At 53.1% G+C, this 22901-nt stretch overlaps 1 protein-coding gene across 4 annotated transcripts; it reads right to left on the bottom strand.

The window, feature by feature from the left end:
- Positions 1–3035: 3035 nt before the first annotated feature.
- On the bottom strand, positions 3036–22273 carry Tnpo2 (transportin 2). 4 transcript variants are annotated; one of them, XM_013512352.1, is made up of 25 exons: positions 22136–22273; positions 19874–19985; positions 18269–18344; positions 18039–18188; positions 15438–15544; positions 15218–15351; positions 15057–15138; positions 14861–14983; positions 14642–14760; positions 13460–13520; positions 13214–13379; positions 12939–13091; positions 10210–10435; positions 9841–10012; positions 9440–9526; positions 9256–9363; positions 9005–9163; positions 6999–7086; positions 6717–6815; positions 6117–6212; positions 5703–5808; positions 5467–5566; positions 5315–5389; positions 5063–5190; positions 3036–4987 (listed from the first exon to the last, which is right to left on the bottom strand). In XM_013512352.1, the coding sequence occupies exons 2-24, from the start codon at positions 19970–19972 to the stop codon at positions 5083–5085; spliced, it is 2694 nt and encodes an 897-aa protein (XP_013367806.1). In that variant the 5' UTR covers positions 19973–19985; positions 22136–22273; the 3' UTR covers positions 3036–4987; positions 5063–5082. The 4 variants fall into 4 exon arrangements, with proteins under 4 accessions (XP_013367806.1, XP_005381078.2, XP_013367804.1 ...); XM_005381021.2 differs by lacking the exon at positions 22136–22273 and adding an exon at positions 21409–21517 and having other exon boundaries at positions 5703–5778; XM_013512350.1 differs by lacking the exon at positions 22136–22273 and adding an exon at positions 21409–21517.
- Positions 22274–22901: the final 628 nt, after the last annotated feature.

A 22901-nucleotide genomic window follows, 5' to 3' on the forward strand; every position in this document is an offset into this window, starting at 1 on the left:
CATGGTAGCTGGTTTGCAATTTAAAGGACTGCAGGCCATATCGTCAGTGAGCATCAGGACAGTGTGGCTGCTCTCCGTGATTTCTGAATCCTGTCACAAACTAATAGTCTCTGTCATAATTTTTACTTTCTGTGCACATCCAAAGAACTCAATTATCAGGCCGTTTTTAGGATTCTTCTTTAAAAAAGATCAGTGTTATGTCTAGGAGTAGACACACAAAAGACCCCTGGGGTGTAGTTGAAAAGGTCATTCATATTAGTTTCGCTAGCTAGATTAATTACCTCTAAAAACTACAAGACATAAAATGTATGTCTATCCATAAGATGGACTCTAATTGCATGATTAGGTTGACATGAGAGAGAATCTTCTCCCACTTAGCTACTGACCAGAGCCATTATGTTAGAAGAAAGCCACTCATACGTGGACACTCCTTGGCAAGTGTCAATACTAAACAATAGCTCATTGTTTGTTTGGTTTTTTTTTTTTGTTTTTTTCTCCGGTACCGGGAACTGAACTCACGACCTTGTGCTTGCCAAGCAGGCGCTTTTGCCGCTGAGCTAAATCCCCAGCCCCCAAACAATAGCTCATTGTAAGGCTTTTTCTTTTTTTTTTTTTTAATCTCTGTTGGATAAGGTGCCTCAAACATGAAGAAACTGTCATAGCTTCCACCTTTCCAGGTTAGCAATTTTTGCTAGGATGAGACACGTTGCCCTCTCCCTGTGGGCCTGTAGTGGCTACATCCAGAGGCTATGCTTTAAGCTAGTGGTGAAACATCCACACCTGTGTCTAAAAGCCCTTTAAATATTTTTTTCCTTCAGTAGGCAATTCTATCTTGGGGTAATTTTAATCTATTGATACCAGTAAGTGTCAGAAGATCCAAAACCCTGGGATCCCTTTCCTTATTTATAATGTTTACTACTTTTGTCAAGGGACAGTGACTACTTGTGATATGAAAATCTTGGGGGATTAAGTAAGGTTTTGAGTGACTGAATTTTTTATATAGCCCAAATCAGTGACAATGGGCAAAACCTGTTTTGTTTTTTAACCTGGAGATCTCTTTGCAGCCTCTGGCTGCAGCTTTCATTTTATCGCCTTGGGGCTGGGCGAGCTGCTGGTAGGGCCTCAGTTGTCCTGCTTTATTCTTGGGAATAGGCTCCACTGCCTCTGCCCCCACCACCACCACCACCACCACAGCTCAGCAACACAGCCGCCTGCTACTAGGGCAGGTGGTGCAGTGCAGGCGTCCAAAACACTTTTTTGGGATCCAGTTTGCCAGGCAGAAGGAACTGGGACTACGCAGCCATTGTCTCCACCATTTGACCACAGGCACTGGGTGAGCCCGCTCTGGCCGCTGGATATTTTGTTTTCGCTTGGATTTTGAGCATAAACAGTATTTGCGCTGAACAAATTTCTGGTCCCAGAAGCATGCATGATATAAGTCGCAGCGAAGCCAGGGTGCCATGCAGTCCTGACGCTCCTATTTAGCCACAGGCACACAGGTTGGTGGTGCACGCAGATAGCCAGTGCTGGTCTGGGCCTTCGGACACTCGGTCAGCTGGGAAATCCCAGCTGTGTCCGCTTAGGACAGGAGTGCGGGCTTTCCTGGTACACAGTCTATGCCCCTATTGTTTGATGGGGCCAAGGTAGGCCCCATTGGGAATTTTCTGGGATGGGTCCACATTCCTTATTAGTTTTAAATTGACACTTTCCTTTTTTTTAATTTGTCTTTTTGAGATGGTCTCACCATGCATTTCAGGCTGGCCTTGAGCTCACTCTGTAACCCAGGCTGGTCTCAAACTCACAAGGATCCTCCTGCTTCAGCCTCCCGAGTGCTGGGATTACAGGTGTGTGCCACCACACCTGGCTTGACACTTACTTTGCAATGGTACCCTTTGACACTTTATGCAAAGACTAGAAAGTTTTGTTGGAAGAGACAGATAATGGCTATGCTGCCTTTACAGGTGCAACAGAGCAGTTTTGGGCAGAATGTCCCTTGTCCTGCACAACAGCCTTGTTTTTTCCTTTTCCTCCAGACTCTGGATGAATAGCGTGATAGCTGCCGTGAAGGCAGCCCCTTGCACACATGAGAAGCTAGTATCTGCACAAACCCGGAGATGTATTGTTTGTCTTGGATCACTGGGAGTCTGAACTTTAGTGACAGGGTAGATATGTCAAAAGATGGAATTTGCGGGAGAACACCTCTCTGGTGAGGAAAGGTCTCTTGTCCCCGACAGCTCCTTTCCTATTAAACTGGATGAGACTAGAGGGTTCAAGCACAATCGGCAGTGCTGTTCATTGCTCTGCCCTCCTCGTCCCGCTCAGGCTTGGGACTTGACGTTAAAATAAGCTTCCGAGCCCAATACTTTATGGTTGTAAAACCCATTCTAATGAACATCCCGAAGTGAACACAGGAGTCAAATATACAACACTTCTATATGCAGTCTTGAGACTCTAATTGCCCCATTCTCAACTGCTAGCACTTCAATATCCCTCTCTGTGGCTTCTTTGAAGCCAATATATTTTCAAGCTCTGGAGGACCGTACGCTTAACACCTGATGCGCCAGTGCTGAATACTGGCTCCACCAATGCGCTTCCCCCTCCTTATGGTGTGCGCTCCGGAAGCGTTCTCACTGCCCACAGTCCTTACTGAGGCCCCACGTCGGGTGCCAAAGGTAGGGATCCGTTGGGTGCTTGCTGTTCCCTGGGAAGGAACGGCGGTGAGAATGAGGAAAAGACAGACAAGAGACAAATAGCTGGGTCAGGTGCAGCTCTTCTCTTTAGCCTAGGAGAGGAACTGCCAAAGAAGGGTGGACTGTTTATTTATACCCTCCAGAGGTAGATCTTAATTTTAGACTCTGCCCAGCAATCAATTAACGAGCTTATTTACATGCTTTGAGGAGTTCCCACGTTCTCAGGCTGGTTTTGTCCTGCAGGCAAAATTTCTCTCCAGCTTCAGCTCCTCCCAACAGTGCTGTGTCCCTAACTTCACCCCCTACCTACAACCAAATCAAGGACAGGAATCCAGAGGCCAAGGGTTTCACAAGAAACTGATCTTTACTCAACAAAGTTCTACACAAGTGGAATCTCACGCCGCCTCGGCGCCAATCCCCAGCACAGCACGGTAACAAATGGACAGAGCCAGGAGCCCACAGGGTAGTCGGGTAAGGAGGGGTTTGGGAAGCAGGGAGGACTGCGGATCGAGGCCAGGCTGGTCCACAGCCCTGGGCAGGGAAGAAGGTTGAGAAGCTGAAACTTCGTTGTGCAAAAACCAACCAAAAATAAATTAAAAAATTAAATACCTTTCTTAAAAAAGAAAAAAAAAAAAAAAAAAAAAGGAAAGAAAACTAGAAGAACCAGACTCCCCTTCCCTGAAGGTGGCTGGAACCCCCAACCTGGGGAGAGGGGGTCACCAATACTATCAGATAGCCAATCCATGCAGACTCCTAGACCCAGTGGAGGGTGCTTCAGAGAATTGTAATTACCAGAAAGCTAAATGGTATTTTAAAAATTTTTTTAAAACAAATGGCTTCCAGAGACCTGCTCATTTGGGGTGGGGGCAGGGACCACTAGCTGAGTTATGGAATGTGCACTAAGTGCCCCTTGCAAGAGGCAGGCCTGGCCTGAGATCACCGGGCCAGGATGGGTCTGGGGTCCAAGGCCCTTGGCATGGTGGATGGAGCAAGCTGAGGGACGCAGGACTCCAGCTGACCCCAAAACACAAGGGGCCCCCAAAAGAGTAAAGAGCAGGAAAGGGGGAAGATAGAAAAAAACACATTAAGGGGGCTGCAGGGCCCAGTTATCTGGCCAACTTGGAAAAAACTATGCCCCCTTCTGTAGGGGAGTCCCTCCCACTGAGACTGCATCCCCCCTGCATCCCAGAAGTTTCTCTGGGATCACTGTCCCAGTCTTGTGGGGTCTTTGGGTCCACTGGGCACTGTGATGAGCAAGGTGTCCCAGAGGGACAGAAAGGGGGGCAGGGGTTGCTCCCCCACTGCCCTCTTCTCCAAGCCCTCAGCTGACTTCCCGCTGGCAAAGCGTAAGCCTACATTCTCTATCACCACATGCTCAATGCCCCCAACCTTGAGGAAGGTCTCTGGGGCACAGAGCCCGCCCGCCCTTGACACAGCTTCCAGAGAAAGGAGCAGGTGCCGGCAGTTCATGGCCTCCAGCTCTCTTCAGAAGATCCCACCCCTGGAGCATGGGGGAGAGAGACAGGGTGACCTCTGGCCAGTCCTGCTGCTCAGGTGGTCCCCACTCTGCCGGTGGGGATGGGACAAGAACAGGGACACATTAGTTGGCTGAGGCTTCCATGGAGCTGGGAGGAAGTTTGCAGAGCAGGTCCAAAGCGTGCATGTGCTGACAAGGCAGCCCAAGGTGACCGTCCCCCGCCCCAGGTCCTGCGCCTGGCGGAGGCCCCCCAAACCCCCAGCCCTCTCCCATCACCGCCGATTCCAGCAACACAGCGGAAGCTTCTTAGACTCTAGGTGCAGGTTACACGGAAGGCCGAACGGCGTAACTCAGGGGTTCACTAATTCTACTGTCTCCATGCAGTCGGGGGAATGGCGGGGCAGTGCCCGCACATGCGTGTGGCCACGTGTGTGAACGTGAGAGTGTACGCATCTCTACAAGGACCCCCCTCCCGCCTGCCATCCCCGCCTCACCCGAAGCCGGACTTGGTCGGCTGTGTGGCTTCCTCCCTCCCTTGTGGCTGACCCACGTGGGCTGGCCTGAGACGCCTGACAGGGCCTTCTGCCCACCACGAAGTCCCACCCCCTCCCTGTGTAGGATGAGCATGGGGGCCCCGCCCATCTGCCCGGGCACTGGCCAGACAGGCCCAGTGTGGCAGGTGGACAGACGGACGGACCAACAGGGAAGGCGTCTGGATTTGGGTCCCACTCACTCCTCCCTAACCCCCCTCGACCAGGGCACAGCGACTTCTGGACGCAGCGCGCTCACTAGCAATCCCTCCGACGATGCAGACAGAAACCTGCAGGGGAGAGGGAGGATCAGGGCCCGCACCCGTCTTCAGCCCACACTGGCTGACCGGCCACAGCCTGCTCACCTGGCAGTCTCCCTGTCCGCCTAGACCCCATAGAAAGCCGCCAGCCTCTCCTTGAGCAGCGGCGGGAACTGCTCTGAGAACTGCTGCCAGTTCTCCTCCCCCACTTGGTCTTTGAAGCCATGGAGGATCTGCAAGGAGACAGGGGTGGGGAGTAGGATGAGGCGGAGTGGAGAAGGCAGTCTCACCACCTAGGGCCAAAGGCTCTGACCTGCACCCTCCAGGGAACCAGTCAGGGTCTGGTGGGAGCCTCACCTTATAAAACATGTCCCGAAGGTCATCCTTCGGGCTTACCCAGGAGGCTACAGCATCGCAGAAGAAAATAAAGTCCTAAAACGTGATGGATCCCATGTGAGGGGCCGCCCAGGCCAGCCCCCTCCCTGCCCTCAGAGCCCAAGCTGCCCGACCTGCACAACGCCCCCAGGGTTGACACCAATCATCATGCAGATGCCCCGGAAGGCTGAGTCCTTCTCCTCATTGTCCCTGATGTTCCTGAGGGATGTGCACCTGCAGAGGCGGGTGGCAGGTCAGTGGGGGGAGGCCAAGGATGTGCATCCATTGGTGGGGGGTGGGGGAGGTGGGACAAGGGAAGGGTCAGCCTGCCCGCCCAGCCCACCCCCAGCAGGCCCAGGCCAGCACCCACCAAGGCCGGATGAACTGCTGCAGCATGGGTGCCACCTCCTGTGGGCACACGTAGCCCAGGCGGCCAATGGTGATGGCTGGAATGGCAGAGGGACTCGTCAGGCGACCTGCAACCCCGAGTGGCCCCGGGACGGTACGTGGCGCGGCCTCTGGCACAAGGCATCGAGCCCCGCCCCATGGGCCCCAAGGGAATAGCCTCTGGGACCAGCCTAGGCCCCAAAGTCTAGCCAGGCCAGGATGTCCCCCACCTAGCCTGGGTTTCTTCCCAGGTCTCTCCAAGGTCAGCATTTTTCTCAAGGTTCCTCCCAGAAGCCCCATCAAGGTGCTTCAGGATGCCCTCCCTGCCCCCTACAGCCCAGAAGCCTACTTGGGAGAGGCTGGTGAGGCGGAGCTGCAGCCCAGGCCTGGCACCCACCTGTGTTTTCCAGCAGCGTCTTGGGTGTGTTGGGCCGGTTAATGATCTCCACTAGGTTGTTGAGGACCATCTGCACGTAGGGCTGCATCTCAGCCCCTAGGGAACCCACCAATCAGAGTTCTGCACTGCCTACTGCACCACAGCAGGCCTGAAAGGGTGTGGCCCCAATTACTGACCCACTGCCATCCAGGGGCCACAACTGCTAAGGGAACAAAGCACCTTCGGCTGCTTCCTAGCTGGAAACCATGCCTAACAAAGACAGGCCCACACCCTCCCAATACCAGAGTCTTCTCTGGAGTCTCCAGGCCACATCTGAGAAGACCACACTGCCCAGCCTTCCCCTTTCCTCCGGAAAAGAGGCCAAAGTCATCCAACCATAGTCCAATCCAAACTGACCTCTTGTCACACCTCTTTGGAGAAACCAATCACAAATGGTCTCTCAGCACTTGACTCTACCCCCAAGGATAACCCTCAAAACGTCCTTGGCCGTGGCCAATTGGATGCTCTCCTGAGTCTGTCAGTTAGAGCTAGGCTTCCACCCCCAGGTCAGGAACAGACAAATGGGGAGAGGCACAGCTGGCCCACTTGCCAGGCACTCACCCATCTGCATGCAGATCTCCCCAATGGCCCAGGTAGCATTGTTGCAGACAGAGATGAACTCAGGGTTCAGGTTGGTGCCCAGGATGGGCATGAACTCGGCTGGTAAGGAGGGAGAGAGGTGGGTAAGCAGGAAGGCCAGCATGGATGAGCTACTGGAACTGGTTGGGCAGGCCCATCAGACAGTACGAATACATCCCAGTTGGTCACAGTCTTCCCCGGGTATGTCTCCATCACATGAAGCCAGAGTTGGGCCTATGCGCGCAAGACAGGGGAAGAGCTCACCAATGCAGGGCTTGACATGGATGAAACAGGCTTTGGTGAGGTCCCCCAGGAGGGCGAAGGAGCTCTGCCGCACCTCAGGCATGGAGTCCTGGGGGTTGGAGAGGGTTCAGTGTGACAGCCCCCTCTCTGCTCACCCAGGGGGTATGAGAAGACACAAACCCTGTGCACTTTGTGGTCCCATGCATGGAGGTTCAAGCCAACTGTCCGCATCTGTGACCCTGTTCTAGGGATACAGCTGCAGAGAACACGCATCACTGCTGCCCGAGGCATATACAGCCACCCCTGTGTATCTCCAAGTTCCAATCTCAGATCCAACCAACCATAGACAGAAAATATTCAGAGAGAAAACCGAAAAGACTAGGGTCATTGTTCAGTGGTAGTGTGGTCCAGCAGTGCAAAAGAAACCCCTGCAACTGTACTGAGCACACACAGCCTTTCTCTGGGCATCAATCTCTAAACAGTACCATGTAACCGACTGTTTACATAGCAGCTACATGGCGTTATGAGTCATCAAGAGAGACCAAGGAGGGAGCTAGGGATATAGCTCAGCGGCATAAGCGCCTGCCTGGCAAGTGCCAGGTCCTGAGTTTGATTCCCAGCACCAAAACAAACAAAAAGAAACCAAGGACAACTGTACCGGAGAGAGGGCTTGTGCCTTCACATTTTCTATTTTTGTTTTGTTTTGTTTTTGATACAGGATCTTGCTATGTGGTTCAGGTTGGCCTTAAACTCACTATGTAGCACAAGCTGGCCTCAAACTCACAGCAATCCTCCTGACTCAGCCTCCCAAGTGCTAGGATTACAGGTGTGCACCACCACATACCATTTTTTTCTTTTTTTTTTTGAGATGGGGTCTCTCTGTTTAGTTCAGGTTGTCTTCAAACTCACGGAAATCCTCCTGTCTCAACTCCCCAGTGCTGGGATGACAGGAGCGTGCCACCACGATCAGCCTCACATTTTCTAGTTTTGTTTTTCAACATTGTTTCTTTTTCTTATGCTGTCCATGCTGGGGTTAGGGATGGAACCCAGGACCTCACTTGTGCTAAACTAAGGTCTACTACTGAGCTATATACCTACTGAGCCAGTCCTAGTCCTGTAGCTACTACTACAGCTATATACTACTGAGCTAGTCCTATTTGCTTTTTTTGTTATTCTTTGGTAGTAGCAGAGCAGGAAGGCCAGACTGGGTGAGCTCTGGAATGGGCTGGGCAGGCCTATCAGACAGTATAAATACATCCCAATGTGGTCATGAACCTCCTAGGGTTGCGTCTTCACCACTTGAGGGCAAGGCTGGGGTTCTAGAGCCAAAGGACACTCTACCACTGAGCTACATCACCCATTCTGCCCATGAACTTGAAATCATCCTGGCTCAGCCTCTTAAGGAGCTAGGATTACAAGTGTACACCTTACCATGTTGTTTGCTTTTGTTAATGAGAAGTTCTGTTTATTTGCCTTATTTGAATCACATTTCTGGGGTCTGGGGATTAAAGCCAGGGCCTTCGTTTCCACTGAAGTACAATCCCAACCCTTTTTTTTTTGAGGGGGGGTGTCTTTTTTTGAGACAGGGTCTCCCTATGCAGTTCAGACTGGCCTTCAACTTACTATGTAATCCAAGCTGGCCTCGAACTCACAGCAATCCTCCTGCTCCAGCCTCCCGAGTGCTGGGATTACAGGCATACACCACCATGCCCGGCTGCAACCCTTTAATATAGTTTCTTATTCTTCCTAAGTTGCCCAGGCTGCGCTCAAGCTTCTTGCCTCAGCCTCCCAGAGCACTGGGATTACAGGGGTGCACCACCACACCTGGTTTTGAATCACTTTTTAAATAATCAGAAGCTCTTTTCATTTCAGGATTCTTTTTCCCTGATGTCTGTCAGGCACAAGCAGGGAACCAAGTGCCTCACATGAGCTGCTGAGTACTGTTGCTGTGCAGGCAAAAGCTCGGCTCACTGCCAGTCCTGGTGATGGCCAGAAAGGTTCCCTGCCTGCATGAGGCACACACCCACCTGCATGCACTGGAAGAGCAGTGTCATGATGTTGCTTCGGGCCACCAGCTGCTCCACATGGCCACCCAGGCCCTCAGCCAGGCCGCTGAGCAGGTCCAGTGCCACAATCATGAAGTCCTTGTCGGGGGCCTCGTACTGCTCAGGGTGCTGGGTGTACATCTGGGTACAGGTGGGGTGGGGGCAGGGTGAGGAGGGAGCAGGCCAGGGCCCGGGCAGCAGCAGAGCACGCAGGTGGTGGCTGGGGTGCTCACCATGGCTTGGGCCAGCGTCTTCTGCACCAAGGTGACGCAGCGCTGGTAAACGGGCTCACAGTAGGGCAGGAAGCCGCTCTGCAGGGCGGTGGCCACTGACGATAGGCACTGAGGAGAGGGAGCAGCCAGGTGGTAACACGCAGGGCCTGGGGGGCGGTGTGGGAGGGGACCTGAGGGCACTCACCTCCAGCAGCGGGAAGAGATCCTTGTCCTCATCCTTCAGTTCATTCCACTTCTGGATCAGTGGGGGCATAAGCTTCTGGATGTATTCCTGGAGGAGAGGCAGGAAGTTGAGCTCCCTGGGTAGAGGTCAGCGCTCATCTGCCTGTCCAGGCCCCACCCCCATCCCTGAGTCAGATCGGTACCTCCTAATTCCCAGGCACAGCATGTACCATGATGTCTCCTACCTGTGTCCCCCCTGGACTGGGAGCATGGCAAGGGCAAAGGCAAGGGCCAGGAGGGTCTGTCTGCTGAGATCATGGCCACATCCATGGCTAGGGACATGCATGCCATGGGGCTGCCACCAGGTCACCAGATGCTGAAAGGCATGGAGATGAGGAGGAGCGGCCCACTCTGGCATCTCACCGGCTGGTTGAGGTGGTGGCCCACGGAGTCAGCCAGGGTGCCAATGGCATCATAGAGGATGAGCAGGTTCTTATGCTGGTACTTGCCAAAGGCAAAGACAAGGGTGTCCAGGATGTAGCTGAGGTAGGGCACCAGCTCCGTGCAGGCCTCCTCCTCCAGGGTGGCGAAGGCACTGGAGCGGGGGGGACAGGGCAGAGGGCTCAGTGGACCCCAGTAGTGGCACTGGCCACAGGCAGGTGGGCAGGGTGCTCACGGGATCAGCCAGTACGAATACAAGAGAAATCAGAGCCATGTCAGCAGTCACATTCGAGTATCATCACTTCCCAGGGGCCAGCCAGGGCATGGGGGAGTCAGGAGGTCAAGGTTCACCTGCAGGCTGCTTCCTGCACCCTCTTGTTGCCGTCCAGGATGCGCTTGAGCAGCTCCGTCATCAGAGGTTTAAGGTGCATGTCGGGAGGCTGGCTGACCACCCAGTGGGCATAACGGCTCAGTGTCCAGCAGGCAATGGAGCGGACCAGAGCCTTCTTGTCCGACAGGCACTGGATAAGGTGTGGGATCAGCTCCGGCAGGTAGGGCACCATGCCCTGCATGCAGCCTGAAGATCAGAGAAAGAAGGCCCACGGGTAAGGCCAACCAAGCCTGCCCAGGCCCAGGCATTCCAGTCCTTATAGAAAGGACCAGCCCCACCCAAGGGATGGGGAAAGTGAGGCTCAGTCATTTCACGTAGTCGATGAAAGGCAGAGACAAGAGGAAAACGGGAGATGCACGTCATCTGGTGGTGCTGTTATGGTATCTGGCTACTCATTAATTCTCAGAGACTGCGGGAACGGCACAACAGCCTAGGTAGGTTGAAAGTACTAAAGTACTTCTCGGTCGGTATGGTGGCACATGCCTGTAATCCCAGCACTCAGGAGGCTGAGGCAGGAGGATCATTGTGAGTTCAAGGCCAGCCTGGGCTACAAAGTGAGCTCAAGGCCAGCCTGAACTGCATAGCGAGACCCTGTCTCAAAAAAACAACACAAAATGAAACAAAAAAAATAAAATAAAATAAAAAAGTACTTTTCACTTGACACCCTAAAACATTTATGCTTTTGTGTTACTCTTCATGTTATTTATTTTATTTAGTTATTTTTGCAGTACTGGAATGGAACCCAGAAGCTCTTGTACACTAGGCAATGTTCTACCATTAAAATACACTTCTAGCCCTCTCTTTTTATCATTTTCTTTCTAATTTCAAGACAGGTTCTCACTAAATTATCCAGGCTGGCCTTGAACTTGCATCTCCTGAGTAGCTGGGGCTTTTTTACTTTAATGCAGGGATATAACCCAGGGCCTTGAGCACGCTAAGCAAATGTCCTACCACTGACTCACACCCTGTGCCCTACTCTTTTGCTGTGGCACTAGGGACCAAACAGAGGGATACACTACCACTGAGCTACATCCTCAGCCCCTTCTGTCATGTTTTGAGATAGGGTCTCACTAAGTTCCCCAGGATGGATTCAACTTGTGATCCTCCTGCCAAGAGTGCTGGGATTACAGGCATACATAACTGAGTCACTTTTTTTTTTGTCGGCAGCGGGAGGGCATGGTTAAGACAAGGTAGAGGATGAGCAGGTTCTTGTACTGGTACCTGCCGAAGGCAAAGACAAGGATGTCCAGGATGTAGGTGAGGTAAGGCATCAGCTTCATGCACATAAACTTCAAGCTAGCCTTGAACTCACTATGTAGCCCAGGCTGGCCACACCTGACAAGTGTCTTTGACTTAAGCAGAACAGATAATAGCACGTTCCTGCAAGAGTCAAAGACTTGAGCTCTACTTTCACCAGGCTACAGTCAACTTCTCTAGATTGTTCCCTGTCAATACAAAACCAACTTAATACAGACTATTAATAGACCCTCATGCATTGCATGATGTAGGACACGCTATTCATGTAGCATACACGTTATACCCAGAAACCTTTTCCTTTTTTTTTTTTTTTTTAAACGTACTGGGCCTTTTTTAAACAAAAAGCTACATCCCCAACCCGTTTTGCTTTGAGACCAGGTCTCACTAAGTCGAAGTTACCCAGGCTGGGTTCAAACTTGCAGCTCTCTTGCTTCAGCTGCCTGGAGTGCTGGGATTAAAGCACACTGGCTACACCAGACTTACACTGTGTTTTTTTGCAGTGCTGGGAATAGAACCTAGGCCCTTGCACATGCCATGAAAACACTCCACTGAGCTACATCTCTAGACCTCCTCAAAATTAAGCCATCTGGATTTTGGGTTCCTGCTGCTGTTCTGAAATGTTTATGACTGTTCTGGGAACCTAAGCAGTCACACATGACACCTTCAGTGGGTGGGCCAGAGCCTTGCCCTAATCTATGCTTTATGTGCCACTGGGAAAAAGAAGCCTGAAAACCATGCCAGTAACACAGTGTACTGTGTTTATCTGAGGAAATGTCATTGCTGGGCACTTCAGAATCTCGCAGGGCCAGGCTTGAAGACCAGAGGTGCCTTAGTGATGGTAGGAAAGAAGTATCCACTCTGTGACCTTCAGCCATCCATCTGTGAATGTGGGGGTCTGGAACCACTTAGCAGGTGGTAGCGAGGACCAAGTGCATTCACCTCCGTGGGTCCTCAGCAGCAGGCTGCCCTCCTGTGGGTCAGGCACTGTGAAAGTACCCGCTGATCACCATGGCTCTAGAGCTACTTTCCAGCACCACAGGCCCTGCCTGGGAGAACAAAGGGTGAAGGCCTAAATGCTGGGGCTTGGGGCTCCTTTTAGGAACATAGGCCAAGGGGAGGACCAAGAATCCAGAGTTCTCCAGGTACACGCCTACAATCCCAGCACTTAGGAGGCTGAGGCAAGAAGACCACCACAAGTTTGAGACCAGCCTGGGCTAACATAGGGAGTTCAAAGCCAGCCTGAACTGCATAGTGAGACCTTGTCTCAAACAAACAAACGAAGAATCCAGAGTTCTTTGGAGGGGGGCAATCAGCACCCACCTGCACTGAGGGGCCACACCCTCCACCTAGCACTGCCAGGCTGGCCCCAAGACTGGTGTGGAACCACAGGGCAGAGGTAGGAAGTCCTGGGTGCAGGCAGGTGGGGACTCACCTTCGGCAATGGCTCCCAGCACCAGGATGCCGGACTCCTTGACCACCCACTCAGGGTGGAACAGAAGGCCCTTGAGGAGGGGGAGTAGGTGGGGCAGCAGTTCCTCCCGGAACACGTTGGCAAGGACATCGAGGGCAGCCGCAGAGCACTTCCCTGCAGGGGACAGTGGCAGGCAGGCTCAGGCCAGGACACAAGATCCTAGTCAGCCCTCCACAATCTGTCCCCATCTCCTAAGAGGAGTCAGGCCACCCATGTCCCCAGAGCAAGCCACGCACTCAGATTCCAGTCAGACAGAGCGTCGTCATCGTCATCATCCTCTGTGTCCTCAGACCCATCAGGCCGCTCAGCCTCGTGGGGCAGCGTTACCGTGCGTGATTTATGGAAGCGCGGCTTGATGTCCTGCTCGCTGTCAGGCACCGCCTCATCCTCCTCCACATCACCCTGGGGCCAGGCAGAGGGCTCAGCACCACCGCAAGACCCCAGCCCCCAGGACAGCCCTGGCCTTGCCACCCGTGCCTGACCTTGAGCAAGATGATGTCGATTTCGGAGTACTTCATCCCGTTCACAAGGATGGGGATCAACCTGTTGGGAGAGAAGCTATTCAAGGGGTGCAGAGCCCGGCTGCTATGGGGCTCAGCAGGGAAGAGTGTGGGCACCGGTGCCAAGCGGGCACAGACTATGCCGATACCATGTGTCCTGCATCCACACATTCCCTTCAGGGAATTATCCCAACCTAGTTTCAGCCATCATAATTAGATGACATCATTCTTAGCACCACAGGAAGAGCTCTTGACCCAGACCTGGCTACCTGGTAAATTCCAAAGCCCACAATACGCTGGAAACCCTGTAGCAGTACCTGGTCCCCAGCTCAACATAAGGCATGGGCATGTGAGCCCATTCCTGGGCATGTCCCTAACACACAGCTGAGACAGGGCAGAGATGGGCCCAGGCTGAGACACACACAGGTGGGCGCCCAGTCCCTCAGCAGGGCCCATGAACCTGAGAGTTGCAAACTCTTGATAGAACTCTATTGTCCTGTATGAAACGAGATGCTGCTGTCTGTGTCTCTGTCTCAGTCCCAGCCCCTAACCCACCCATTATTGGTAATAATTCAGGAACTGGGCTTGAGGTACATAACTGTGATACCAGCACTTGGAAGGCTGAGGCAGGAGGATCACAAGTTTGAGCCCAGCCTGGGAAATTTAGGGTAACCCTATCTCAAAATAAAACAGGGCCAGGGGGTGTAGGTCAGGGCAAAAGCCCTGGGTTCCATCACCAGTATTGGGGGAAAAAAGATTCAGGGATAAGTGACCCAAATTGGTCACAAAGGGTCAGCTCTAGGCTTTTTGTTAAAGACTCTCAGTAAGAGAGACTTCTTTATCTGAGTTGCCTAAAGTAGAAGGACAAAGAGGGCCACAGTCCTGTCCACGGAGGCAATGCCTGATACAACACAAAGCCCAGAGCAGAGGAAGCAGATCTGAGACTAGACAGATGTCTTTCACACTCTGAGCACCTGGATCCAGCCATGTCTGAAGACTTGGTTAGTTTCTCATCAATTCCCTAACTTTTAGTCATGAAAGCTCTAATCTTACAAAACACACATGGAGGATGTGGACTGAGGCAATCACAGGAGGTGACCAGAAGGGAAGGCACAGGCACAGCAGGGGTAGAAACAGGTAGGAAAAGGGCAAAGCGACACTCACTGGACCAAGTGGGAGGCCAGGACCTCCTTACAGATGGGCTGCTCAGCCAGCGTCAGCCAGAACTCACAGGCCTCAAGGGCTACGTTCTCATCGTGGTCCTGGGTCCTCTGCAGCATGTACTGGGGGCAGGCAGGAGAGAGGCTGAGCCCAGCCCGCAGTGGGCACCCTCCCACCCCGCTGCTGCCGCCTGCCCACCCAGCCTGGCTGTGGCGTGCACACCTGGATGATGCTGTGCATGTGGGGGATGAGCCGGTCGATCCGCACTTCCAGGAGCATCACCAGGGCTCGGCACACGTTCTTCCGCACCTCGGGGTCGTCATCCACAGCCAAGGCGAACAAGTGCTGCCAGGGAGGCCAGGTCAGCTGCTGCAGGGCCCTTGGTCGCCCTCTGCCCACACCCAGGCCAGCCACCCACCTCGATGAAGGTGTCAATGTTGTCCATCAGCGCCTGGGCCCGGTCCATGATGAATTGGTTCACACAGGCGATGGCATGGGATCTGGCAGGATGCAGAGATGTCAGTCCCCCACTGCCCCACTGCTCCAAGCCCCAGGTACTCTGGGGAGCACATAACCCACCGGATCTTGGGGCTGCAGTGCTTGAAGAACTGCAGGAACTTGGGGATCATAATGTTTAGGGGCCTGTTGAGAGCATCGCTATCCAGAAGCTCCGAGGAGTCTTCGCAGATCTTCTGCAGGGCTCCAAAGGCCCCCTGCAGAGAGAGAGTTGGAGAGGTAGGCCTGGTCCCAGCCCAGGTCCTGGTCCCTGCTTGGACAGAGGCCACAGCTCGTCACCTACCTCACAAGTATTGTAATCCTCTGAGTTGAGCAGGTTACACAGCTGGGGTAGCAGCTCAGGCCACATCTGCAGCTCACCCTTGGAAGCGATGGTGGTGATGAGAATACCTGGAGCAGCCGGGGAAAGGAGGCAGCCTCAGGGTGGCCCTGTGACCTGCCCAACGTGCTCATCACCCCACTGGAGCCTACACAGCCCCCTCTGCTGAGGGTGCTAGAGGTCAAACTCAGAGCTTCATGCATTCTGGACAAGCGCTCCACCCGAGTCACAACCCCAGCACCAAATGACTCTGCTGACATCCTCTGAGCTTACTGTGAGCCAGCCCCAACCAGGCCCTGGGACACAGCCCTGAACAAACAAAAGCCCTGCCCTAAGTGAAGCCGGGGCACACACCTGTCATCACAGCACTCTAGGAGGCTGAGACAGGAGGATTGAAAGGTTCAGCCCAGTCTAGGTAACTTAAAGAGATTGAGCAAGACCCCATCTCAAAATAAAAAATAAAAAAAGGCTAGGGATATAGTTCAATGTGAAGGTCCTGGGTTCCATCCCCACTACCAAAAAAAGAAAAAAAAAAAAAGGAGGAGGGGGGGAGGGGAAGGGGAAGGGGAAAAGGAAGGGGAAAGGGAAGAGAAAGGGGAAGGAAGAGGATAAGGAAGAAAAAAGTGAAAGAACTGGGAGGCCCCAGGCCAAAGAAATAGAAAAGATGTCTAGCAAGGGCTGAGGAGGAAGAGAGCAATTTTAAGCTGGGTAGTCGAAGTGGGTATCATTAGGGTGACACCCTGACACATGAGCAGAGACCTGAGGGAGATAAAGCAAGTCAAGAAGAGCTATCCAGGCACCCAGGGAGAGAGCAGCCAGTGCAAAGTCCCAGGGGAGGCGAGGCCGAGTGTGCTTACAGAGCAGAGAGAAGCACGAACAGGGAACATGGGCGGAAGGAGGTGGCAGGGGGATGGAAAGCACAGGACGTGCGGCTGCAGGGGGACTTTACTGACTGCAGACACCCACAGGCAATATGCAGCAGGCTTGTGAGGCCAGCAAAGCAACCTGGCAGCACAGTTGAAGACAGCCACTGTCACTGCAGGTGGCACCCAATTCCACAAGGTGGCACTGTTTCCCAAGTGGTGGACATTGCCGCTGCCAATTCTCAGGGGACCCTACACCCAAGCACTGGGAAAGGTACTTTCTGTTGTGGGTAAGCACTCAGTGAGGACCCTAAACTAGCACCCTGCCTTTGTTTTTTACCTTTTTTTCTTTGTAGCATTAGGGATTGAATGCCAGACCTTTGCACTGAGCTATATCCCTTTTTTCTTATTTTTTAGTTTGAGACAGTCTTACTAAATTGTCCAGAAGAGCCTCATGTGATCCTCCTGCTTCAGCCTCCCAATGTTGGGATTACAGGCATTTCTCACCACTCCCAGCTCACAATTTTCTTTCTTCTTTTATTTTTTGGGGTTTTTGAGACATGGTCCTACTATGTAGTCCAGGCTAGCCTCAAGCTCACAGCGATCTTCCTGCCTCAACCTCCCAACTGGTGGGACTACAGCCATGAGTCACCACAGTGGATCAAAAGTTGAGGTCTGAACCAAGAGTTGAGTGAGGTCTGAGTCAGGAGAATTAGCGAGTTAAGAGGCCAGCCTGGACTACATAGTGGGACTCTGGCTCAAAAATTAACAAATGAATTAAGTTAAGGTCTGTCTGTCTGTCTATCTACTTACTGAGATGGGGACTATGTTTCCTATATTGCCCAAGATGGCCTTGATCTTGAGATTCTCCTGCCTCAACCTCCCCAGTACCTACAACTACAGATGTTCACTCCCTCACCTAGGCTAAACTGACATAGATTTAAAGGAAAATGTGTAAGATGGTAACATTAAGGAGTAAAAAACCCTACAGGGCAACACCTCCAGTTAATTCCCAGTCACCCTCCTGTAACTTCCCTGGCCAGCCTTCCAACAGTCAGAAAAGTACCTCTCCAAGTGCCCCTGAAGCATTAGTGTTAGCTAAGAAGTCCACAACAGCAGAGAGCCCCAATGAATTACAAAATCCTTAGCTCTTAGCCTACAGTCAGAACTAGTCACAAAGCTTTTTTTTTCTTCCATTTTTTTGAGACAGGGCCTCACTATGTACTTCAGGCAGGTGAACTCACAGCAATCCCCCTGCCTCAGCCTCCTGAGCACTGGGATTCCAGGCATGTGCCACCATGCCTGGCCTGTCACAAGATTCTAAACACTGAGTCACTGTTTTCATAAGAAGGGCTGTTTCCAAGGGCCAGGGATATAGCTCAGCAGCACAAGCACCTGCCTGGCAAGCACAAGGTCTGACTTTGATTCCTGGTAACCCCCGCCCCAAATGAATGGCTGCTTCCAGAGGGAAAGGGTTCCAGAATAGGGATCTGCGCTGTTTGCCATGTTTCCCAGCTCTCTTACCCACCAGGCACAGCCCTTAGCAGCCAGTGCCTTATTTTCTGAACTGCCAAGGAGTAACAGCAACAGAACCAGTACACACGGTGCTATAGCACACAGAGAACAATGCCCTGAAGGTGCTGCAGGGCTTCCTGGCCCACAGCAAAATTCAGGGTGGGCTCAAGGACCCCTCCCTTCTCACCAATGGTGGCCCGGATGAGGGAGGAGGCATCACCGAGGTTATTGAGACACTCTTGCTTGATGAAGTCGGCCACAGGAGGCGGGAAGCTCTGGTAATGGGCCTTCACATTGTTCTTCAGGATGAGGCCACTGAGGGAGCGCGTGGGCTCATCTGGGGGAACAGGGCTGAGGTTCAGGAAGCCACATAGGAAAGCGTGGTCCGGCTCACATGGAGGGGCACAGAGGGCGTACCTTCCGTTTTGAGTCTGGTCAGCACGAAGATCAGGTAGTTGTTGAAGTCAGGAAACTGGTTGAGTTGTTTGAGTTTCTGTCAGACTGTTAAGGGACTTGGAAGACAGGAGCCTTCCCCAGGCAAGGGAAACAGCTGCACAGCTGAGGGCACCTGGGACCAATCGGACTCAACCACCACTCATCAACCCTATGCCCAGAACGCAAGAGCATTTCAGACATGTCAGGTCTACCCTGAGCTTCTGCCAGCTTGTGAAGCCCCTGCCAGAGCAGCAGAGGACCAGGGAACCCCCAGCACTGATGGCAGCAGCTGACACCTGCCTCTGCTCCCTAGTAGTCTAACACCCTGGTTACTGTTAAAAGAAGCCAGATGTGGTGGCGCATGCCTGTAATCCCAGCACCCAGGAGGCTGAACCCAGAGGATCACTGAGTTCAAGGACAACCTGAACTATATCATAGGGAGACTCTGTCTCAAAAGAAACAAGAAAAGGGCTGGAGATATAGCTCAGTGGCATAAGTGCCTGCCTGACAAGTGCAAGGTCCTGAGTTCAATTCCTGGTACCAAAAACAACAACAAAAAAAAAAAAAAAAAAAAAAAAAAAAAAAAAAAGACAGAAACAAGGAAAAAAAAAAGGAGCAAGAGTCAAGGCTAGACAGATACCTCAATGGCAGAGTGCCTGGTTAACAGATACCAGGCCCCAGGTTCATTTCTACCACCTTTACAGGGTGGGGCAATCAAATTTTGTAATTTTTTTTTTTTTTTGGTTTTTCTCCGGTACCGGGAACCAAACTCATGACCTTGCGTTTGCCAGGCAGGCGCTTTGCCGCTGAGCTAAATCCCCAGCCCCTGTAATGTTTAAATACTGTATTAAAATTTTTCAAGTAGGGCCAGGGATATAGCTCAGCAGTACAGTGCCTGCCTGGCAAGTGTAAGGTCCTGAGTTCAATTCCGGGTACCAAAAAAGATCTCAAGTATAATCATATACTACCTTTTTTTTTCCTTTTTGAGACAGAGCCTTGCTATCTCGCTATGTAGTTTAGGCTGGCCTTGAACTTGCAACCATCCTCCTGCCTCAGCCTCCCAAGTGCCAGATTACAGGCATTGGCCCCTACAACCACCATAATGTATAATACTTTGAACAACTGGGGAAAAAAGTTTTTTGCAGGGGATTGAATCCAGGGCCTTGTGCATGCTTTTGATCACAAAGCCTAAAACAAAACCCAACTTTGGTCCAGGTGTCTCCCTCCTCGCAGGCCACTGCCTCTCCCCCATTCTGACAAGACAAACTGGACTCAACTCCAAGAGGGTGGACTTCCCATTCTAGCTCCACTACTTAGCTATCACTACCCTGGACAAGTCATTTTCTCCAAGCCCTATCTGTAAAATGGAAAGAACAACCATACCTACTTTCATAGTCCAAGGAGTAAGTCTCCATGGATATTAAGTTTCTATCATTCCTACCAGTTCCCGCAGCACTGAAATGGGGCCCAGAAATGAGAATCCTTAATTCTCTTCCCGTGCCATGCTCTTCCCTACAGCAGTCTAGGGATTAGGGAGCAAGCCCTCCCCACTGCCCTTCCCCCAGCCCCAGGAGGAAGGAAGGATACATCCTGCACTATGCGCTGCGTGGCTGTGTTGGGCGACTGCGAGTCTTTGAGCAGCTGCAGGACCTGCTGCAGGCCCTGCTGGTCAGGCTGCCAGTCCATGGCACAAGGCAAGCTGCGGGAGTAGGGGCCAGGGTCAGCGCTGAGGCTCTCGGGTTCCACTTGAGACCCGGGTTGAGCCCCTGAGACGGCTCCCGGCAGCCATGTGAGGCCGGGAGAGCACTTGGAGGCCCAGTTGCGGCGGTCGCCAATCCACGCCCGCCCAGGTGCGGGATCCCAGACAGCCGCGCCATCCTCGCGGCGCAGTGGCGGGCTCCAGAGGGCGAGCAGGGCGTTGTGGAAACAGGCCAGGAGACCTGGTGATGGGGCTAGGAAGAGCCTGATCCGTCCCCACGCGGAACCCTCTTCCCACGGTGGTCCATGCTGCTATCACCCCCAGCTGCGGGTCCTAAAGCTTCCATCTCCCTCGCAGCAACTGGGCGAGGCCCCACCCCAGACAGCGCCCCGGCCCCCCCCGTGGTCTCCTGGGTGCAGGCACAGCCCCGGAAGAACCCCCATCTCCTGGAAGATACCAGCGGCCTCCTTCCCTCTTCTCCTCCCTGAGCTTCCCCACGTGCACGGTCCCAAGGCGTTTCCATCGTCCCGGTCCCTGTAACCTCCTCTAATCTGGCCCTTCAATCTCGGCAGTGCCAGACGCGCTTCTTTCTTTTTTTGCCTAACCCGACCCAGTCCAGCAATTCTTCTTAATCAGTCCCAAAGCAATCCCCAGACTGGTTTCCCTTGCTTCTTCCAATGAGAGCAAGCCAAGCCCGCCAACCCGCGACTGAAGCCCCTGGACCGGTCCCGGCGCCTGCCCCAATCAGGTCGGGCCCAGCCTCTCCTCCCACCCTCCGCCCCAGTCAGCAGTTAACTCTAGCAGACGGGTCTCTGCCGCTTCCCCCAATCAAGTTCTGCCAAGCCCCCCACAATTTCGGACCGGACACCCCCCTTGCCGACACTGCGTCTCCCCCAACTAGGCCTAGCCGAACTAGCCCGTCCCCCCGTCCTGCCTCCCCCCAACGGATCCCAGAGTTGCCGCAAAGCCCTGTAGGCCGAAGTCTGCCGCCCCTCCCTACCAGGGCCGAAAGCTCCCACTCCAACTTTCAATGCGGCCTCCCCCATTCGGACCCAACCAGCCCCGCCGAAAGGGGCCCCCACACACCCGATCCTCGGGACGTCCCCCAGTCAGGCCCTAAGGCGTCCCCGGACGCGTCCCCCAGTCTGATCCCCTCCAGCCCGACCCCAGACGCCCCACTGGCTCGCTCCTCGCGGCACCCGGACCTGGCCCGGCTCCGAGGCCCCACCCCCTCGGATCGGTTCCCCCTCCCCCGCCCGGCCCGTTTTCCCGGCCTCGAGAATCCGGCCCAACCGGGTTCTCGGCCTTTCTGGGTCGGGAGCGGCCCGCACATCCCGGCCGCGCACGGCGCAGGCCCAGAGTCAGGCGAAGGTCGACGCAAGCCGTAGCAGAACGGGTCGGACTCTGAGTGAGGCCCACTTACCGGACCCCAGGCAGCAGCGGCGGCGCCTAGCGCTCCTGCTTCTCCAGACACTCGCGCGGAAGGAGGGAGCCAAAAAGAGGGAGTAAAAAAAAAAAAAAAAAAAACGCGCCTGTACATGAACCGCTGCGGCTTCCGTACTCCTTTCAAACTGGCCAAGCCAAGCCAATCGGAAGGCGCAGAAACCACACGTGACTTGGCACTAGGGAGTCCTAGGCCCGGCGATAGCCCCGTCACGTGACGGGAAAGTGGCCGCCTCTCTTTGCCTCTCTAGTCAGTCGGTCCTCCCATCATCTCGTTTTCTCAGCATCTAGTATAGGCCTGACTGCAGGTCTTTGCTGAAGCCAAGAATGTTGTAGCGCACCGAGACTTTTAGTGTGTGATGGACCCGTAAATTTCCCGGTCAGAGCCAATGCGCCCTTATCGCCCCACTCCCTTCAAGAACTAAATCGATCCTCTTTCTCCCCATCCGGAAGACATCTGGGAGTCACCTACACGTATGCAAAAAGAAGAGCAGAGGGACTGAGCCTGTCCAGAGACAAAGGAGAGAAAACGGGAAAGGCGGGCCTGAGACAGCCTGAGTTTCTACAGAAGCCACTACCCATATTTTATTTCTTTTATTATTTTCCACTGCCGTCAATTTATGAGATTAAGAAAGCTGCAAAGATATAAAATTTTAAATAAAAATGAACTAAAAAACTAGAGCAGAAGGCCTAATCCCTTTCCCTACCTGCAGATGAATGAGGTGAAATATCTTGTCCAGAAATTCAGGGAAGGAGGGCAAGGTCATGAAGAAAGAAATCGTCATGATTCTTGCACTGTATGAAGATGGCAGGCAGTTTTTCCTTCCTGAGAGCAAGGCATTCCAGGAAAGAGCTGGAGACCAGGACTATCCCAGTGACTTTCCTCCCCTGACCCTCCTGATAATGAGGTGAGCGACCTCCTACCATTCAGGGCCCCAGCTTCCCCACCTGTCAAATGAGATTAAGGGCAGTTTGCTGCAGGCTGAGCAAGTAGCGCACGCTTCCAATCCCGGCGCCGTGGGAACACAAGGGAGGAGGATCAAAAGTCCAAGCCCAACGGGGATTTCTCAAAATTTAAGAAAGGGGGTAGGGTGCTAGGGATATAGCTCATTGTGAAGGCACTGGGTTCAATCCCCAGTACCAAAAAAATAAAAGCAGAGTTTGCTCCATTAGAGATAATCTAAGTTAAGCACCCGTTACTACCCAGCCTTTAAATCGTTCTTGGAAAACGTGGGTTTTACTCCGCAAGGCTCAGGTCCATCCTCCTTTCTCTGTATTCAGCCCCACCCTAAACCAATATTTACTAAACAAACGAAAGCTCTAATCCCAAAGGACATCCCAGCCCTTCCTTGTGGGACTTTTTGACCCTCAGGAGAGGCACAGCCCAATGTTTGTCCCAACCTGAAGAAGCGGGACAAGTTTCTCAGCCCACTTCTCATTGGCAAAGCCAGTCCCATCGAACACTCCAGGGCC

This window comes from Chinchilla lanigera, unplaced genomic scaffold (genome assembly GCF_000276665.1).
Source record: "Chinchilla lanigera isolate Chin_1 unplaced genomic scaffold, ChiLan1.0 scaffold00014, whole genome shotgun sequence".
Lineage (NCBI taxonomy): Eukaryota > Metazoa > Chordata > Mammalia > Rodentia > Chinchillidae > Chinchilla > Chinchilla lanigera.

Excerpts from the sequence above, each read along its gene's own strand:
- Tnpo2 (XM_013512352.1), bottom strand. The coding sequence starts at position 19,972 with ATGGACTGGCAGCCTGACCAGCAGGGCCTGCAGCAGGTCCTGCAGCTG. Across the intron at positions 9,527-9,840 it reads GCCACCACCTCAACCAGCCG|GAATACATCCAGAAGCTTAT; the intron begins GTGAGATGCCAG and ends CCTCTCCTCCAG. Across the intron at positions 5,191-5,314 it reads TTCGGGACATGTTTTATAAG|ATCCTCCATGGCTTCAAAGA; the intron begins GTGAGGCTCCCA and ends GTCTCCTTGCAG.